General features: G+C 33.3%; 1 protein-coding gene across 1 annotated transcript in view; it reads left to right on the top strand.

Annotated features, from left to right (window-relative positions):
- The window catches only part of LOC126011773 (EGF-like and EMI domain-containing protein 1), a 178,782-nt gene extending 157,528 nt beyond the window's left edge, over positions 1 to 21,254 (top strand). Inside the window, exons 4-9 of the mRNA XM_049775572.1 lie at positions 5,753 to 5,872; positions 8,144 to 8,266; positions 14,069 to 14,206; positions 18,176 to 18,298; positions 20,578 to 20,700; positions 21,088 to 21,254. Coding sequence (XP_049631529.1) covers positions 5,753 to 5,872; positions 8,144 to 8,266; positions 14,069 to 14,206; positions 18,176 to 18,298; positions 20,578 to 20,700; positions 21,088 to 21,254 — 794 coding nt within the window. The remainder of the gene's footprint in view (positions 1 to 5,752; positions 5,873 to 8,143; positions 8,267 to 14,068; positions 14,207 to 18,175; positions 18,299 to 20,577; positions 20,701 to 21,087) is intronic.
- Positions 21,255 to 21,517: the final 263 nt, after the last annotated feature.

Here is a 21,517-nt window from a genome sequence, read left to right as displayed (position 1 = left end):
GTCCTGAGCTTGTGCACAAACTTGATTTCTGAGCTTGACCTCCTGTGCACAAGGGAGGTATAATATGGCACCACTTCCGGAGATTCCTCCCTTACCCTCTGGAAAAAGAAATATATTTCAGTGGTATAAATTGGGTAGACACATATATTTTGCAAATAACTCAATCTGTCTTAGGGTTAATGCAGCACATCCTTTGGAAAATAAAAGTATGATAAAGGTTTATTATGATAAAAAAATTTATAGCCAGAATTAAAATTTTAAAATAATTTTTATTGTGACCAAAGTGAATCTTTCACAATAATATTTAAGGTACATAGGACAATAAAACAGGGGCATTTCCATGACCAGTGTTGTCCTCCCTCCAGCCCTGTTCCTAGCATGTATCCCATATCTCCCTTCTTTGCCACCTTCCCCCCCCCCCCGCCCCCCGCCCCCAGGCTGCTAGTGTAACTTGTCCCCTCTTGTATAGCTTGTTGTAAATTGGGTATTTATTCTGTTGTCGTTGACTTTGGGTTTGGTGTTTAAGTCTGGTCATTTTTTATTTCCACTCAATGTTAATACGACTCTTTGGTCCTGGTACCATCCATTTGTTGGGGGAGAGGGAGTTGGGGGGCACACCCAGTGACGCTCAGGGGTTATTCCTGGTTATGTGCTCAGAAATCACTCCTAGCTTGGGGGACCTTATGAAATGCCGGGTGATCTAACTGCGGATCTAAGGCTAGCATGTGCAAGGAAGACGCCTTACTCCCTGCGTTACCGCTCCAGCCTCAGGTTCCATCCATTTCCCCCACTCAATTTATGAGGCAGAACAAGATGATTCAAGTTATGTGATTCTGTTGGGAAAAAAAAGAAAAGAGGGGCCCGAGATAGCTGGAGATATGGCATTTGCCTTTCATGCAGAAGGACGGTGGTTCAAATCTCGGCATCCCATATGGTCCCCAGTGCCTGCTAGGGTTGATTTTCTGAGCATGGAGCCAGAAGTAATCCCTGAGCACTGCCGGGTGTGACCCAAAAACCAACCAACCAAACAAACAAACAAAAAAAAAAAAAAAAAAAGAAAAGAAAAAGAAAAAAACTGGGAGGAGTCCGTCTGGATGCTATAAATATCAATTTAAATGAAGAAAGGGAAAAATAGAAGAAAAACATAACAACACCCCAACAAACCAACACACAGACACACGCACGCACGCACACGCACACACACACACACACACACACACACACACACAAAACACCATAAAACAAAGATCCAACAAAGAACCAAAACCAACAACTACAAAAAGTACAACAGCAGCAGCAACAACAACAACAAACCCCAACCAAAGAATAACCACAAGAATGAAGAAAAAAATAAATTAAATAAAAAATCAAAAAAACAAAAAGGAGGGAGGGCTAGTGTGGCAAGGTTTTTTTCTTCTTTTCTTCTTTTTCTTTTCTTTTATTTCTTTCTCTTTCTCTCTCTTTCTTTCTCTCTTTCTTTCTCTTTCTTTCTTTCTCTCTTTCTCTCTTTCTTTCTTTCTTTCTTTCCTTCTCTCTTTCTCTCTCTTTCTCTCTCTCTCTACTTTCTTTCTTTCTTTCTTTCTTTCTTTCTTTCTTTCTTTCTTTCTTTCTTTCTTTCTTTCTTTCTTTCTTTCTTTCTTTCTTTCTTTCTTTCTTTCTTTCTTTCTTTCTTTCTTTCTTTCTTTCTTTCTTTCTTTCTTTCTTTCTTTCTTTCTTTCTTTCTTTCTTTCTTTCTTTCTTTCTTTCTTTCTTCCTTTCTTTTTTATTGTTGCAAAATCACAGTAAGAATTGCAGAAATTAGAGAGGGAATTCTCTTGGCCTAAGAGATACAGCATTTCTCCGCCCTTGAAGCATACTATACTGTCAAGGGAAAAACTACAGGCTCCATACACACTCATTTTCAATCCCAAGGTCTTTCTTGGTGCCAAGAAACTTTGCACTCAGTTTTAGATGATAAAGTCAGGGCTCTGTAACTAGATATCTTGGTATTTACACATATTATAGGAGGAAGCCTAGGAGAGTCTTTCTTTGCAATTCTAGAAGTTCAGTTCCATCACTGTTGTTGTAATCAGTCTTTGGTAATCCAAATTTAAAAATTTTAAATCTTATAATTTTTTTTTTTATTTTGAGCCATATTCAGCAGTGCTCAGTAGTTAATCTTGGCTTTGCACTCAGTGATATAACCCAGGTCAGCCATACGCAAGGCAAATGCCCTACTAAGTGAGTTATTACTCTGGCCCCATAAATTTTATAATATTTATCTCATAGTTTTGAAAAACTTATGTAAGAATGTAAGACTTTTTATTTATAAGTATTTTTGCTTGTCTTTAAAAATAGCTAAAATTATTTCCAAGTGTTTAAACTATTCAAGACAAATTGTAATTTATTTTTGAAATGCTTTAAAACTAATATATATAGTGAAATCCATGTAACTTTCTTTCTTTCTAAGGCCCACATCAGTTTCATCCCTGAACCTCATCTGAAAAGGGATATATAACTAAGATATATAAGGTGCAAGTAAGGCTTAATACAAAATAATTATTAACCCCATCCAAAAAATGGGAAGAAGTCAACAGAAATTTCCTCAAAGAATAAATACCGGTCAAAAGACTCATAAAACATTTTGTGTCTTATTGGGCTTTCTGTTTCTAGAACTTTGAATATATTGTATCCATATAAAATAAATCTATAAAAAATAAATAACATTATCCTATTTTTCATTCATACTTAAAATATAAATTGCTTTTTGCATCTTTTTTCCTATCCTCTACGTTTTGTGTGTGTGTGTGTGTGTGTGCCAATTTTGAAGGGAGGTCATCCTAACTAATGTTTAGGACATACTCCTGGCTCTCTAATCAGGAATCACTCCTGCTAGGGCTCTGAGGACCATATAGAATGCCAGAGAGTAAACTGGGCCAATTTTATGCAAGACAAGTGCCCTACCCACTATAATATCTCTCTGGCTCCTTCTATTGCTGAAATTGTAATTTCATCAGAGTTATTATTTTCTAATGTGCTTTTCATTTTATGTAGTGTAATTTTTACTTCAAATTTTAATTATGTTTTTCCTTCAATTTTTGCATTCTTGTCTATACAAGTTCCCATTAGTAATATTTTATATTTTATTCTCTTTGAACTTACAAATATCTTTAAATTATTAGTCATATTATATTTGTTGAGTGCTATTTTAACATTACTTAAATAATTCTATCATATTGATTATTTTCTGAGACATTTGGTTAAATTGAAAATCTTCTAAATATGGGTCATATTTCATTATTTTTCATATGATTATTATTTTCATGATATGCAAGACAACAATTTTGCCAAGTTGAGTTCTAGATATTTTTGTTCTCTAGAAAGTTTTGTATCTTTCTTTTTTAATTGGCACTAAAATACTTACAGTAGTGTTTGATCCTGTCAAGGTGTTTTAAGCTTAATTAGGAAGAATCAAATACAGACTTTACTGAGTCTTTAATAAATATCCATGTATTCAATATTTGTCTGCCTGCTGCAATTTGATTCCTCCCTCTCTCTGTATGCTTTGAAAATGCTTTCTTTTTGAACTACTTTAATATTTTCTTGTGTGTGTATTGTTCTTTTCCTAGACTCAAATAAATTTATATTCGTGTAATATCTGAATAATACTCACTCAAATATTCAAGATGGTAATTATACCAATTTCTAAAATTTTACTTTATTAATGTAATACTCTTCCTATTCCTTTCAATCACCTAAAACTCTAGATGCATCAGCTGTCACAGGAGCCAGAGAAATAGTACAGCAGGTAGGGCATTTGCCTTGCATGCAGCCAACTTGGGTTCAATCTTTGGCATCCCATATGTTCTGCTGAGCAGCACCATCTGTAATTTATGACTGCAGAGCCAGGAGTGTCCCTTGAGAATCTCCTATGTAGCCCTCAAACTTAACCGAACAAACAAAAGTAGTTACAATTTTTTGCTCCTTTCGGAGTGATAGGTTTTCTTTTGGTTCTTCCTTCTTATTCTGGAATCCAGAAAATCAAAACAAAAGTTTTGCTTTTTTTACTCAGGATTCTTGGTCTTCTGCTTCTTATTTTTCAATACTTACAAATAACTGTTTCATGTATTTTACCATACTTTTCATTTGTCTCGAGAAAAAGGTAAGCTTTGTCAAGCCTTATCATTTTTAAGTATAAACAAATTTGGAAGGCCACATTACAACATAAAAGTTAGAAAAAAATCATTCCGCTAAATGTTTTTTTTTCTTTTTTTTGGGGGGGGGTCACACTCAGCAGCGCTCAGGGGTCATTCCTGGCTCTACGCCCCGAAATCGCTCCTGCAGGCTCAGGGAACCATATGGGACGCTGGAATTCGAATCACTGTCCTTTTGCATGCAAGGCAAACACCCTACCTCCATGCTATTTCTCTGCCCTCCACTAAATTTAAACCATAAACAGTACAGGGATTAATTAAAAATATTCGTGCTTAACTCTGGTTTAGTCTCCATCACCTCATATGGTACCTTGAGTTGCTACCAAAAGTGATCTCTGAGAACAGAGGTGGAAATAGTAAGCCCTGAGCACCATCAGGGAATGGCACAAATAAATCAAAACAGAACAAAACAAAATTTACCATAAATAGATATAAATATAATTTTCTGACTAAATAGAAGTTTTAGAACACTTCATCATCCTAAAATTTAGAACAATTAAAAAAGTATCAAATTGGTGGTGTGTACCTAAAACCTAACTATTAATAATGTAAATCACAGTTCTGTAATAAATAAAATGTTTTAAAAGTATGTGTAACTTCATTTACATCTCTTTTTATATATTTGTCAGGTTTGTATCACTTCTGTTCTTGTAAATAAAATCTGGAATTATTCTCACAGAACACTTAAATTAAAGCATGTTATGGTGTGATATGGATTGAAACTGAGTGAATCTGGGAGAACTTTATATATTTTTTGCTTTTCCTAGTATTCATAATATAAATTATAGGTATTGGATAGAGTGGGTTAGTTGAACTGAATGTACTTAGCAGCCTATGAAGAAGACAATGCTAGATTCACATAATTATTCCTGAAACTCAACTCATCAGTTACAATCAACTACCTCTTCATTTTAATAAATAAACTTATTTGGTGAGTTCTTCCATCTGATAAACGATGTGGCTTAATATTATTTGGGACTTACAAAGAATATGATTAAGATGTATTATAGTAGGTTGAAGCAAATGAAAAATAAAGCCAGTTGGCTCAATCCAATGAGATCTAAATTTCTTTATTTTAACTCATATAGTTATAAGACTATGTAAGAATCTCCCCAAAACTCCAGTTTTCCTAATTCTCAACATAGTTACTTATCTGAATGAGAGAATATGGAAGTGGTGAAAGTTTTATAAAATAAAGAATATGTTGCTCAAATGAGTAAGAAAGGAGAAAAGAAAAAATTCAAAGGTTCATGTTTGAGTTCTTGCAGATGCTAGTTTTGATCATTAGATATACTTTTTGAAAGAATAAAAATAAACCAATTCTTGTTTGGCTTGTTCTATGTTTCAATTTGCTCATACTTTATAGTTAAGATCACAAAATAGAAAATGTTTTGTTAGTTCCATTTGAAAGTGGGAAAGGTCTTTCTTTAATTGTTACCAGTTTTCTGATCATGAGAAACCCAATGACCCCAATTAACTCTAGAGCTTTTCTTACTCCTCCACTCTGTATACCTAACTGAAGTTAATGAATTATAACTTATCACTTTAATTTCTTCCAGAGATGGACCCTTGCACAGGTGGGAATGGATGTTCCCACATCTGTCAGATTGAAAATGGTGTTGCCATGTGTTCCTGCCACCCAGGGTACCAGTTGTCTGAAGATACAAAGGCCTGCAGAGGTAGAAAGTTGAAAGTAATGGCTTAATTGTGTAAATCCTTTGAATTTTATTGTATTTATTTTTAATAAAACAGTTAAGACAATTGTATTTTTAATTATGTCTCAAAAACATTTTACTTTTATTTTTGATCATTCTTAACGTATTTTTATGATAATTATAAACAAAGCAAAAATATTAGTTACAAAATAATATAAAAAGTTTCAATATTAAGACTTTTTGATTTTTATTCTTTTTTTTTTTTTTTTTTTTTGGTTTTTGGGCCACACCCGGCGTTGCTCAGGGGTTACTCCTGGCTATCTGCTCAGAAATAGCTCCTGGCAGGCATGGGGGACCATATGGGACACCGGGATTCGAACCAACCACCTTTGGTCCTGGATCAGCTGCTTGCAAGGCAAACGCCGCTGTGCTATCTCTCCCGCCCCCTGATTTTTATTCTTAAGCATATCATATAATTCAATTTTAGACTTGTACAAGGAGTTTTTACCTTTTTTCTATAGACTTTAGAAGGTAGGAATGACCATTGAAAACATATTTGTGTGAGTATTCATAACATTAAGAATAATAACAAAAAACGAATAGAAAGGAACTCCGTAAATACAAAATCATGTATTTCTGTTTCCTAGAAATAGATAAAAAAAAAAGTACTAAAGATAAAAATTTTAAAGAACTCTGTTACTATAATTGATAAATTAATTCATTCCTTTGGGATATACTTTGTTTTAATAAATTCTGAGAAATTATGATGCCCATCCATTTTATCTAGATATTTTTCAGATATCAAATACAGTTTGGATTAACTAGAGAAATATAGAAATGTTTCCTAATTTTTGAAACAGAAAAATACTCAGATAAATAAAATAAATAGTAAATAAATTAGTTCTAATTAGTTCTTTCTAATGTCAAAACCAGATCTTTTTTTGGGGGGGGGGATTATAGGCTGGAGATATAGTACAGTGGGTGGGTTGTTTGCTTGACTTGTTTTATTCCAGGCACTACAGATGGTCTTCTGAATAATGCCAGGAATGATCTCTGAGTGCAGAGCTAGGAGTAAGCCCACACACTACCAGGTGTGACCCCCCAAATTTATTTTTTGTGAATTGTTTAAACATTCTTTTCTTTTCTTTTTTTTTTTTTTTGGTTTTTGGTTTTTGGTTTTTGGGTCACTTCCAACAGTGCTCAGGGGCTACTCTTGGCTCTACTCTCAGAAATCACCCCTGGCAGGTTCAAGGGTCCATATGGGATCGAACCATCATCCTTCTGCATGCAAGGCAAACACTCTACCTCCATGCTATCTCTCCGGCCCCAAACATTCTTTTCTTATTTACAAACAAACGAACAAACAAAACTATTTTTGCTTCTGTTCTGTTTACACAGCATTTATGAAGTTCAGCACCAAGAACATAGCTGGATCTCCTTAAATTATGCCTAGAAAGACTGTACTCCAAGTTATTTCTTACTTAGGATTTTACAAAAATTCCATTTTCTACTCTGAGTTTTTACAAAATCTTCTCAGTATTCATCATTATGGGCTGGTAGGAATGATGTGTAGGATTTTACAAAAATTCCATTTTCTACTCTGAGTTTTTACAAAATCTTCTCAGTATTCATCATTATGGGCTGGTAGGAATGACAGTATCAGGAAGGAGCAATGATGGACCATTTGTCTTTGCTTACTATCCATATAAAGGACAGAAGAGAAAGAAACTACTTAGGTCACAAAATTAAATTTAATAGAATTTGCTATTTAGAATTAGAAAGAAGACAGTGAAAACAAGTCACTACCATGCAGTAATTATATACAAAAGTGCCATGGATTACTAAATATGAAAGCCTCAAGTCTGCTTTGTTTATGAACACAAATACCATATACATTAAATGTTGTAGCTACCATTTTATGATTGCATATATATCTTAAAAACAAGGAATATATCTATTTATATACTGTTACATATATGTTTATAATACTATATATTTATATATCTATTTTATGAGGGGATAAATAAAACCTAGCTTGTGTTTTCTTTTAGTACTATCAAAATTAACAAATACTAGCAACTTTTAATAGAAACAAATATTTGAGAACATCAGACCAATACTATAATTAGTGTGATCAGTGCTGTTGTTTATTTGAAAATTGAATTCTGCTATATTTCAGGGTTAACATCAAAAGTCAGGCTTTAAAGCGAAGTGACTGCTTTAAATCATTTTTATAGCTTACAAATAATTCTATTCTGTGCCTCACTTTCATAACTCTTGCTTTTCTTTCCACAGACATAAATGAATGTGCAGAAGGACTTGCTCACTGTAGCCATAATTGTGTGAACACAGATGGGGCTTTCAGTTGTACTTGCCACCCTAGCTTTGAGCTTGGAGCTGATGGAAAACAGTGTTACAGTAAGTAGAAAGAGAGTTGCCTAGGGATATATGGGATTTAGAACTATAAGAATAACCAACCAACCAAACTAACAATTAGAAAAAGAAAAAAAAAAACTAGCACTGGATATTTTAACAAAGCAGATTTTGAAAATGTTTCACTTGTGGCAGAGATACAATTGACCCCACTATTACATATGATTGTAATATATTATTTTAAGCCAGTCATATTTTAATTCGAATAAATAGAAAAACATTGGCATAAGAATTCAACTATTAGAGTTAAGCAAGAACTTAGTGTTAAGTGCACAGAATCCTGCAGGTCTTGGGGTCTTGTCTCAGATCTTGCAATTTGAGTTTCTCTTCACCAACGATGAAGAATCAGCATCATTCTTCATTTTGCCATTCTATAGATACACATTAGAGCACTATAAACTCCTATAAGAAAATTAAACAGTAGAAAATTAACAGAACTTAAGGAACCAAAAATATAAGGAATATTTCTATAATTCTATATATGACACAGTTAGTGTTTAGAACCGTTCCATGTCAACCCTCTCCTCTCCCCTTCAATTCTAATCATTTACAACACCTCTTTAAATGTCTTTAAAGACATTTGGTCTTTTCCTCTTCTTTTATCAATTCAACTTTATATTTATTTCTTTAAAAATGATGATATAGGTCCAAATTATTCTTGTCTTACCTACATCCCAGATCAAATGTGAATTATTCTTTCTTCACTTTATGGAATTCTCTCTCTGGCTCTGCCCTCCCTCTTTCCTACTCTTATTCCCTCCCTCCCTCCCTCCCACCTCTCTCATTATATTTACTTAATAAAGATGTCTAAAATGATAATACATGGACCTGGAAAGAAAGTACAGTGGGTAGGGCATTTGCCTTGCAAGCAACCGACCTGTGTTTGATTCTCCATATTCCATATGGTCCCCCAAGCATCTCCAGGAATGATTCGTGAGCTCAGAGCCAGAGTAACCACTGAGCACTACCTTATGTGCCCACCAAATTATACAGGAGCCGTAGCAATAGTACAATGAGTAGGGGTTTGTCTTGCATGCAGCCCATATGGACACCTGAGCCTTTCAGGAGAGATTCCTGTGTTGAAATCCAATAAGAAATCAATAAGAAAATAAGAAAACAATGAAATAAAAATGATGACACAGATCATAGACTCTTACCTACTTCCTCTTGTAGACTCAGTTATGTGATTTTATATATCCCTTGTTAGATATATTTTAGAATGCTAATATGCTGAATTATTTACTGATATTAGTAGTACTGTAACTTTTATTTTTCATTTTTTAAATTTACTGGTACTCTATATATGACAATATATTTTTCTCTACTCGACATAAAACTCTCTAATATAGATATCTTTGAGTTCCATATTTCCTATATAAATATTTCTCAGCTCCATTTATCTTCTACTTATCTTCATTTTCAAAAGGGAGTTTTATTCTTATCCTTCCTCTATGTGAACATTGTAATTCAGAAATACATTTTTCTTTGTCATCTATAGGCTCTGTCTTTTCTGTGTTTCTTTCTTTCCCCATTTTATCTATAATTGAACAAGTGATTATTTTCTTCTGTTTGAAGCACAACCATAAAACTATAACTTGCTTTATTTACATTCAGAACTATAACTATTCAATGCTTAGACAATATGGCAATTATATCTTTGCCCTCAGAATGTTTGTTGTCAATATCATCCTATATGTTTAACAAATCTTTCTCTTATAATTTTATAACATGTTCACTTTATCCTTCCTTGTTTCTTAAATTATCAATAAAATGTATTTATTTAATTTGCTACTGCAGCTAACAATTGAAACAAAACATCACACTATTTTTTTAACTAGGAAAATCTTCAGTATTTAGTAATATGAAGGAGGTAGTAATATTGAGAACAGGCAATGCGTCTGGGACTGCATGTCTTGCTATAATCACAAAGTTAATTGCTTTACTTATTACCTCAAAAGACAGTATAGACAAAAGAGCCTATAGAAGGTATCTCACAAGACTGCCGAGGAAAGATGTTTAATTTAAAAAACAGTTTGAGGGACCAGACAGAGGTTCAATCCCTTGGTGTCCCATATGGTCCCCCAAGCCCGGAGCGATTTCTGAGCACATAGCCAGGAGTAACCCCTGAGTGTCACCAGGTGTGGCCATAAAAAACAAATAAATAAAAATAAATAAATAAAAAACAGTTTGAACTAGCTTTTTTTTCCAAAATAAATTATATTGCTAACCTATCACAGACATTTTCCTTCATTTTACACATAAAAACCATGCCCAATGATGAACATGTATTATTCGTATCCAGTAATGGCACCATAAAGAAGAATGTTCTAGTTGTCACACTTACCTCCAACTTTCTGTACCCTCACAGAACTGTGATATAACATATGATCTTTAGTCTTCAAACAAATTATAGTTTAAATTTACTCATAAGGTTGTATAAAATATATAAATCTAATAAAAGAAGGGAAATGCAGGAGATAAATAAAATAGGCCTCTGTTCTTACCTAAATTCCTCCATGAAGAAATGTTCTTAACATTACTGAATTCCCCTTTTTCTTCCACTGAACTCCATTGTATTAAATTCTACATTTTGTGAATGGCTTGGTTGCCAACATAGCCTTCAGATATATTGATATATTTCTATTGATTAAATATTAAGCAGTTTTAATTTGGTGAAATTCATCTTTTAAATAGCAAACCAAATAGTAAGTTAATAGCAAAATGTGGTCAGTTATTTAAGATTCATCTTCTGAAATTACTCTTTCGTTGTCCTGAGGAATCCAAGAGAAATGTGGCTGAAATTTTTTCTTTTGTTGTTGTTTTTGTTTTTTGTTTTGGGGCCACACCCATTGACGCTCAGGGATTACTCCTGGCTATGCGCTCAGAAATGACTCCTGGCTCGGGGGACCATATGGGACTCAGGGGGATCGAACCTCAACCGTGGTTCTTCCTAGGCTAGTGCTTGCAAGGCAGACGCCTTACCTCTAGCACCACCGCTCTGGCCCCCCAAATTTTTCTTTTATTTTAATATTTTGAGGTTTTATATGGCTAGCAGTTTAGGAGAAAAATTAATTTTACAATGCCTGAAATAAAACTAACAATCTAAGTGGAACATTCTTAGTTACCATGGAAAAGATATTTTGCTAGAGTTATGAGGTATAAGTTTTCTGTAGAACTTACTTGGGAAAGCTATTTGCCCTTGAGTTAAATAGATGTGATGTATTTTTACATTTATTTTTTTCTTATGTGAACATGTGGCTATTTTTCTGTAGTACTTAAATCAATATTTACTAACTTACATACAAAAATATTTTGGTGAAAGTTGGTAGTTTGAATTGCTTTAAAACCCATATATTAAATCTTTTAGAACATGAAAAATTATGAATAAAATATGTTAATAGCTAGTGTATTTTAGCATGATCATTGTTTACTATAAAAATATTTACTATGAAAAATAATTGGAGCTGGAGCAGTGGCACAGTGGTAGGATGTTTGTCCCATAATTGGAGCTGGAGCAGTGGCACAGTGGCAGGATGTTTGTCTTGCAGGCGGCTGACTAGGACAGACTGTGGTTCGATCCCCTTCCACTCCCTGTCTCCAATGTGGTCCCCTGAGCCAAGGGCAATTTTGAGCACATAGCCAGAAGTAACCCTTGAGCATCACTGGATGTGGCCCAAAAATCACCAAAAAAAGAAGGGGCAGAGCGATTGCACAGTGGTAAGGTTTTTGCCTTGCATGCAGCTGACACAGGACAGACCTTGGTTAGATTACCGGAGTCCCATCTGGTCCCCCGAGCCTGCCAGGAGCGATTTCTGAGCAAATAGCCAGGAGTAATCCCTTAACATCACCAGGTGTAGCCCAGAAACCAAAAAGATAAAAACAAGTTTATATTAACTCAGATTTTCTCAAAATATTTTACAAAACAGTAAATGGAAACCTTATAATTTATGAGTTAAATAGTATTATCTATCATCTATAAATTATAAAATTATAGATTCAGTAAGACCTAAATTTTTCCCACAAATAACAAGAGAAATTATTATTTGAATAGATAAAATATATTTAGTACATCGAGCAAATCATGATTATTTGTTCCCTATGTAAAATATAAAAACTACTTTAAATATTTTAAGATATTTTATTGCAATACCTGAATATTACATGTTATCTGCTTTAGGACACACATATCAACTTTTTCTTAAGAAAGAATTATATATTAGAGTATGTATTTTATTTTTCACAGATAGTTTTAATGGTTCATATTTATACATTTTAAAACATCTGTTTATAAATCTGTGCAGTTTATAAGCCAATATATCTGAAGAAAAATAACAAGAATAACAAACCAAGATTTGAAATGTGCACTGCTATAAATATAAATTAAAATATTATAAAAACAGTTCCTTTCATTATTTTAATTTTTTCTTTAGACTAATTTGGCCCAATTATAAGCTAGCTATTTATAAATCAAGCTTTTTGGTTTTCAACAATAATATGTCTTAGATATTTCTTCTTTTGCTTATTAATTCCTTTAAAATGTATTTTGCAGTCTGTTATGAATTATATCAATGCAAGACAATCAGGGCACATGATGATACAGAAGTATAGATGGGGAAATATGGGTAAATATGGAAAAATGGGAGAAATATAGGGTAATATTGTCTGTCCTCATTAGAATCTGGAGATCAGAGAGCATGATTTCTTTCATGACTTTACAGAAATTATAGCAGCAGTTGCAATCTAGACATTTTGAATGATAGTCTCGCTGAGTGCCAGAATCCTAAGCACCCTTATTTTACTGTGAAAATAGAAGAAAATTTTCTTTCAATGTATTCATAGGTTTGGTTTGGAAGTAAGTTGGAACACAGAATAATAATACAAGGTGTTTGCTTTGCATGTAGCTATATCTTCTTTAATCCCTGGCATCATATGACATACTCATGTAATTCTAGGTGTGTTACTTGAGACAGAAGAACATTGAGGTGTGCCTCCAAAGTAATAAAAAAATAATAGAATGCAGTGTCTCTATGTATGTTTTCATTAAGATGATGTATGTTCAAGTAGCACAAATGCAGAATCACAGAAGGCAGTGGTGAAATAGCAATGACTGATTATGTTTGTGTGATGAGAACAATTGGCTGCTCAAATGCCAAAAATTAGTGGTATGCACCAAACTTAAAATGTTTGATATAGGTAATAAGTTTTAAAATGTATGATGTAATAAGTTACTCTCCTTTCCATTAAAACTTATTAGTTCACTAATAAGATACTAGCTACACTTGTTTTGCAGTTATGTTTGTAGTTTTGTTTAACTGTTATGCCTAACAATGTTTTTGTGGACTCTAAAGAGAATATATAATAATAATTAGCTTAGGTAAAGATAGTACAAGTTTGCAAACATACTATTTGTTCTCTGATCATTTATTCAGTATATATGTATTTTATGTTCTAAATATGCTGAAAATCTTAGTAGTATTTTTTAGGTAAGTGTTATAGCTAACAGTAGACATACTAACCTTTCTGCATCACTTCACTAATTAAACATTATTGGTTCATTAACATTTTGATTTGGTATTTCAAAAATTAGTATTAGTATTTAGTATCAACCATATTTGTTATATTATTTATATAATTGTACTCATTTCCATGTGACATGACATTAATAATATTTAATAGCTTTCATATTTTAAAAATTCTTTAGAGTTTTGATAAATTTTCAGTAAAATTCATCATCTTCTGAATAGAGTATATACCCACTGACATTTTTTTTTTGCTTGTTTTAAAAAGGAATTGAATTGGAAATTGTCAACAGCTGTGAAAAGAATAATGGTGGTTGTTCCCATCATTGTGAGCACACTGTTGGTGGACCTCACTGTTTCTGTGACCAAGGATACCATCTTGATTTAGATGAGAAGACTTGCATAGGTAATGTATGGTGGTCCTTCATCTGATTTCATAGTTCAGGATTTATTCAGCCCTTCTTTCATAATTCTGCCATGAGTCATCTCAAATTGCAAGAGAAAGTAAATGGAAAAGTCTCAGTCTCAGAAAAAAAGCAAAAAATAGATTAATTTGTAGAAGACATTCTTTTATTTAATGCTAATTTGAATATACAGATTAAAAATTTAAAAACTATATGAATTTATGAGTTTTAGTTCATAAAAATATTAGACCTATTAAACAATTCAATTTTGTATTTCAAACAACAAATACTTCTGGTATCTTATTTTCTCTACTTCATGTAGAAACAAATTCATGTATATTGATCTTTAATTTATTGGTAACATAATTGCATCTTCAGCTTTATTGTATCAGTTATATATAATCTGAAAGAAAAATGTAATTATTATATTATAATATAATATATATTAATATATTATTAAGTGTAATATAATGCACTTATTATATTATTTATGATTTATTATTTTATATAATACATATAGTAAGATCATTTATGTGTGTCCATCTATTGACATACTTCATTTCACTGTATATATATATCTTCCAGTTTCATACATGTTGTAGCAAATTGTGTGGGTTTTTTGTTCCTTGCAGCTTCATAATATTCAATTTTATTTTATAAACATCTTAACGATCTACTTATTATTGGAAATCTAGGTTCCTGTTGATTTCAAATCATAGCTGTTTTACTAAGAAATGCAATGAATAATGGTATCCACATTTTCTTTCTAATGATTGTTTCTAAATCCCCACAGGTAGAATTGCTGTTTAATATGGCAGCTCAATTCTTAGTTTACTGATCTATATCAACTCTGTTCAACAGAGATTAAACCAGGAAATATTCCCATAAGCAGTGGATAAAAATCTTTTTTTTTTTTTGAGACACTCTTGTCAACACTGATAGTAATCTTTAGTATAAATTAAATCCCTTCTGCAACTGATGGGACTTTCTCCCTCCCTCCCTTCCTTCTTTCCTTTCTCCTTCCTTTCCTTCCTTCCTTCCTTCCTTCCTTCCTTCCTTCCTTCCTTCCTTCCTTCCTTCCTTCCTTCCTTCCTTCCTTCCTTCCTTCCTTCCTTCCTTCCTTCCTTCCTTCCTTCCTTCCTTCCTTCCTTCCTTCCTTCCTTCCTTCCTCTCTCCCTCTCTTCCTCTTCCCCCTCTTCCTTTCTTCCTTCCTTCCTCCCCACTTGTAGAGTTACAGCCCTTATGGTGGGCTTGGATGGTGGATGTAGGCCTTTGTTCTTAGGCCCCGCCACGTGGCTCCATCCCCCACCAACTGGTGGTTCTGGGTCCAGGAAAGCAACGGGTATTGAATTCACTCACAGGCAGGCTTCCAGAGAGATAACATCTTTATTGCCCTGGCCAACAGATGTGGCTGCTAACCATTTACGCATGCCATTCTTAGCTAGTCCTGCATCTTACTTCTTTCATCCATGTCACCTCCAACCTCCATCCTGGCAAAAGACCAAAAGCGGCCTAATCCTCTCTAGTCAAAGCCTTATCTAACCTTTCCAAGACTCCTCCCAGGAATGGGTGGGGTCTTGCAGGTATGATCAAGTTACCTGGGAAGAATGGGGGGATGAGGCCACACCCACTTTCCTTCCTTTCTTTTCATCTTCTTTCCTTCCTTCTGCCTGCTTTCCTCCCTCCTTCCTTTCTTTCTTCCCTCCCTCTTTTTTCTTTTTTCTCTTTCTTTCCTCCCTCCCTCCTTTTTTCTTTTCCTTCTTTCTTTCTTTCCTCCCTCCCTCATTTTTCTTTCTATCTTTCTTTCTTTCTTCCACATCTTTTTATTTTTTTTTCACCATATCTGATCATCTTCAGGGCTATGTCCAAGGCAAATATCCTACCTACTGTACATCATTCTGGACCCAACAGTTGATTTTACAATGCTATGTTGTTTGAAGGCTGTGGTTTGAGTTAAGTTTCAGACTGTATTATAGACATAAAAAAAGTTTAGAATTGCTTCAGAAAAATGAAAATAAAGAGATAAAAATAGATCTTTTATTGTAGTCATTCAGAGGAACTCATTTTCCAATTATATAATGCAATTGTAATTCATTTTCACTGAAAGCATAAAATCCTGAGACTTGTATATTACCTAACTCTGTTAGTATCAGATCAGAGACATTAAGTCCTGAAATAAGAAAAATATAAAACACAACAGATGATATTTTATTTATTTATTTATTTTTGGGTTTTGGAACACATTTTGCAGCACTTAGGGGTTACTCTTGGTTCTGTGCTCAGAAATCATTACATCTGGCAGGCTCTGGGGACCATATGGGATGCAAGGGATCAAACTCAGGCTGGCTGCGTAGTAGGCAAATGCTCTTAAGTCCTGTGCTATTGCCCAGCCCCACTTCTTCTAAACATATTTTTGTCATCTATATACCATTTTATTTAATACGAAAATTTCAGAATTTAATATAAAGAAATAAAAATAAATATTAAGGACAGTGAGTAATAGTTCTTATAACATTTTGCAGAACATTTGTTTTCAAATGACCTTCCTTTAGGCATTTTCTAGTAACCCACTCACCTCCACTGTGAATATGTTTTCTTTCATTTTTTTCTTTCTTGTCTGTATTTTTTTACATCAGTCCCCTTTTAAGGTTAATTGAGACACTGACCTTTGTATCTGTGGCTGCTCATGCTGTTACAAAGATATTGTAAACTTGGCACTGACAGGCTACCCTATTTAGCAGCTTAACAAACAGAGTGGAATTGAACTAAAAAGACTTCTGAGCAAAATCAAAACTAAGCAATTCCCAGGTGTCAAACCTATGCAAATCATTGGATGAAGATTCCGTTTCTACTCCTTAACCAATTCTTTTACAAATGTTTATCTCAAAAGTTTAGGATTAACAGATAACTGTTTGGATTATGCATTTTTAACATCTTTTGCTGCATTTTCATTTTTCACAGAGCAATGCTGTTTCAGGATAAAACATACAGGTTTGCAGGCTTCTAGATTAACATCTTTAAGAAAACATACACATTATTATTTAGAAAACTATTTTTATTTGATATATATTATGTGATTATTGTGTCACCAATTGTAATGGAAAACCCTAGACCCTATTCATTGTACTCAAAGCATAATTAAAAAGTTAAAGAAAGAGAGACATATGGACAGATAGAAGAAAAGTTTAAACAAATGCCTGGAGTACTCTGTAATTTAAAATGTAATATTTAAAATGATTGCCCACTCTTTGAATAGCAGTTTCTCTTTTTCTTCCCTGTTGTTTGAATCCCTTTGTTAAAGAGAAAGTATTTTCTACATCAAAAGTTTCAGAACACTATATTATGGGGTCTAAAACCGCTTCTTCTTTGCAGCTATCAAATGCTCAGTAAAGAGAATATTTGTCTCTTTTTTTTCTCAAGCTGTTTTTTTTTAACTTGTTTTTCAAGTTCTGTTTATTCAGTCAGATTGCTGTTTAAACTGAAAATATAGCAAAGACCTCTTTTCTTGTCTCCAAATAATGCATTTAAAGATTATTTACATACTTTAAAAACAAATAGCAGGGATAAGAAAAGCATGCAAGAAAACCATATACCCAAATATGGTCTTATTATTATTTTTTATTTCAAAGCCTATATACTTAGTGACCTGAAAAATAGGGAAAAATTAAAAACATTTTTAATTAGAAGACTATCAGTTATTCTTTATTTATTTTATTTTTTAAAATATTTTAGTTTGTTTTGGGGCTACATCTAGTGTGCTCAGAGTTTACTCCTGGCTCTGAGCTAAAAAATTATTCCTGACAAGCTGGAGGGACCATATGAGATGCCTGGAATTGACTCAGGTTACCCAGGTGCAAGGCAAAAGCCCTACCTGCTGTGCTATTGCTCCATCCATCTCCAAACTATCAGTTCTTCTAAAGCATAGTTCATATCTCTGTCTCTAAATAATAAAGGTGTCCTTTTCCCTTCAGATGTTGATGAATGTGAAAATGGAGAGTCCTGCTGTACCCAGCTCTGTATCAACTATTTAGGAGGCTATGAATGTGGTTGTTCAGACGGTTTTCGACTCAGTTCTGATGGTTGTAGATGTGATGGTAAATTTCTTAGTCTAAGACTCTGTATTTTTTTTTTTTGTGTGTGTGTGATGGGTAATAAATAGAAGAGACACATTGACACATCAAGAAAGGGTCAGGGTGGGAAATATAGAACTGACACTAAAGAGACTTATATTTCTATATGGGTCTAACTTTTTCTATTATAAGAACAAGATGGGTTTTTAAATGGTGGTCTCAATATCATCTTTAGGTCCTTACCAATTAATTATATATAACAATATGATTAGTGGAGAAAGAGAGATAATACAGAGGATAAGGCACTTGCCTGTTCATAGCACAGTATATGGTCCCCAGTTCTAAGAACAGAGCAAGGAAGAAACTGAGTTTAATTTAAGTATGGATCAAAAACAAATTTAAAAAAGAAGACTGGAGGGCCAATTGAAGCATAATAGATTCAAATTATGACATATATTTATTGACACAGAAATCTCATAAATTCACTATTATTGTTATAACAGTACTCGCTGGCACATAATAAATTTTAACTAATTTAATATATGTAGGCAAGTGAGAGCTTTGGACATGCCTTAGCACACTGTCATCGAAATTACTCATGGCAAACTTGAATTAAATTAGAAAGCTGTCTGCTGAAACTCATTCTATTTATTTTTATTTCATGTCATTGTATTTTATTTCTGTTCTCCCAAGTGATGTGCGAAAGGCCTGGGTACTCTCCCAGGATTTGTAGAGCCATAGTCATACTCAGCAGTGAGCAGGATTTTCCAAGAATATACCATATGATACTTAAGCAATAATATATAGTACTGAGGATTGAACCAAAGCATGTTATTTAAAAGGGTAATTCCTTAAGCCCAGTAATGATCCCCAGAATGTGACTTAGAGAGCAATAGTGAAAAGATTGACAATTCTTGAGCCCTGGTCTAAATCTATCAGAAGACAAAGAACTTGACATTTGCATAACTATTGCAAATATTAAGATTTGTTTTATAGTTTTTTTAATTTATTAAAATGTATTCACATAGCTTATATGTTTTATAATGATGTCATAGGCAAGACCAAGGATTTGACTCAAATGGTTTTGCATGGCTTTGCATGTCAATAGCCTGGTTTCAATTCCCAACACTTTTCAGCCTCTAAGCATTTCTAGGTATGGCCCTAGTAGCCCCTGGGATATCTCTGGGATAACTCCCACATCCTATACATACATACATACATATATATATATGTATATATACATATATATATATATATATAAAACGAGAGTTTGAATGTAGTGGATAGTTAATTCAGTTTTTAATTCAATAAAATTAGCTTATTAAGTCATTGCTATCATTCCATTTTTAAATTTAGCCACAGATGTTTAGTTTGAATTTTCATCAATTTATCAGCACTATTATATCTATATTTTAAATAAAAATAAAATTAGATTATTGATAACTATTTTAGTAATAAGAAAACTTGTTAACTTTAGTGCCTAGATAAAAATAGCATCTCTTTTTGCACAGACAAGAATTGTGAGTTCTATTGAGGATAACAGTTGTATTACATCATATAATTCACCAAACTCCTTGACCGTACAGATCATAGAAATATGATGCATAGATATTCTAAACACAGTAGAACATGTTGCAATTACCATATTTTGAGAGGGTCAAATGAATTTAATTTCACATACCATCTGCTCTAAAGTAGAAGTAAGCAAGATACTATTGTGTGAAACTAATGTATAAACATGGGTCTATGTATACAAGATGAAGTTGTTTTCACAACCTAAAGCATAGTCCATGGGTTTCAGATTTCTAAAGGACACGTTATTATTCTGAAGACATTTACCAGTCTGGACTCAGATATAGGCACATGCAGTAAGTTCATGAAATCAAGGTTTAGGCTTTTCTATCTCTAAAATCCCCCATAAATTGTACAAAGTTAGGCATAGAATAAATATTTCATCATAGACAGTGATCAATTTCAGAACAAAAGAACATTTTAAAAAATGGTATACTACTTGAGCCTAGGACATTATGATATTTCAAATTCTTTATCAATATCTTATAAACAAAGCTTCAGAAACAACTTGTATATGGAGAGGTGGTACAGCAAAATTTGACATTAATAAAAAAAATTGCAGGATATATTTGAGAAAGAGTTTGGATAATATGCTTATTCTGTGACAATGTGCTATTACCGTGTTTAGGAACTAACAAAAATTCCAAGAGAAACACAAGTATTAACATGAGTTCACAATGTTTATTTTATTTGCCAATACCTAAACGCAGACTTGGTTAAAATTTTTCTAGATGTGGATGAATGTCTGGATATCAGTTTAGTCTGTGAGCAGCTTTGTATTAACTCTGTGGGAGCATATGACTGTTCTTGTGAAGAAGGCTACAGAATTGGAAGTGATGGGAAAACTTGCATCCGTAAGTCACTGTGAAGAATTAATTTTATTGAATCTTTTGGATACTACTTCAGCCCTCAGCTTGTTCTTCTGGGGCAACAGAGACACACATTCTTTAACTCAACCTCTCCTCCCCTTTCTTTCTTCACAGACTGAGATCTGGGACTTTATCTTTTGTTCTCAACGCTACATTTTCAACTTTGTGCTCACTGCTACTCACCTTCATTTACAATAGACTTTTTGATATGGACTTTTCAAAGAATTTTTCTTTTCAGTTGCCCCCTGCCATGTCTGTCTAGTTCAAACTCTCATTTCTCTTATCCGTCCTTGCTCAGTTTTTTTTTTTTTTTTTTTTTTTTTTTGAAGCAGCATGTCCAATCCAGGCATTTTCCTGTGTGGTCTTTCTTAGCTTTAGATGATGATGAGTTAGAAGAAGAAGAAGATGAAGAAGAAGAAGAGCAATTAGAAGTTGTGAGATTTCCACGCCTTCTATTCAAAAGTCAACCTCAGCTGCTTTATTATGTGGCTGCCTCTCTGTCTCCCACCTACCAAGATGAAGGTGAGGACAAAGATTGAAAAGATGTTTATGGAAAACTTATTTCATTGCACAAAGTTGGTGAGTAAAAAATTTATTCATTCTCATTTTAAATTTTAATTATTTACAGAAACTCTTTTGTATAAGACTTTATATTAATTAATATTTGGCATCATCAAAGACTCATATTATTAAGAAGAAACTAAGGATAGAGTATATAAATTAGCTCTCTGGATGTTCCTATGTTCCTAGAGCCTCAGATTCTTTTCCTCAGACTGGACAATACTGAAAGTTGTGGACTGGA

This window comes from Suncus etruscus, chromosome 6 (assembly GCF_024139225.1).
Source record: "Suncus etruscus isolate mSunEtr1 chromosome 6, mSunEtr1.pri.cur, whole genome shotgun sequence".
In the NCBI taxonomy this organism is placed as follows: Eukaryota; Metazoa; Chordata; class Mammalia; order Eulipotyphla; family Soricidae; genus Suncus; species Suncus etruscus.
The sequence above is the reverse complement of the archived record's forward strand: the minus strand, read 5'-3'. Positions and strand labels throughout refer to the sequence as shown.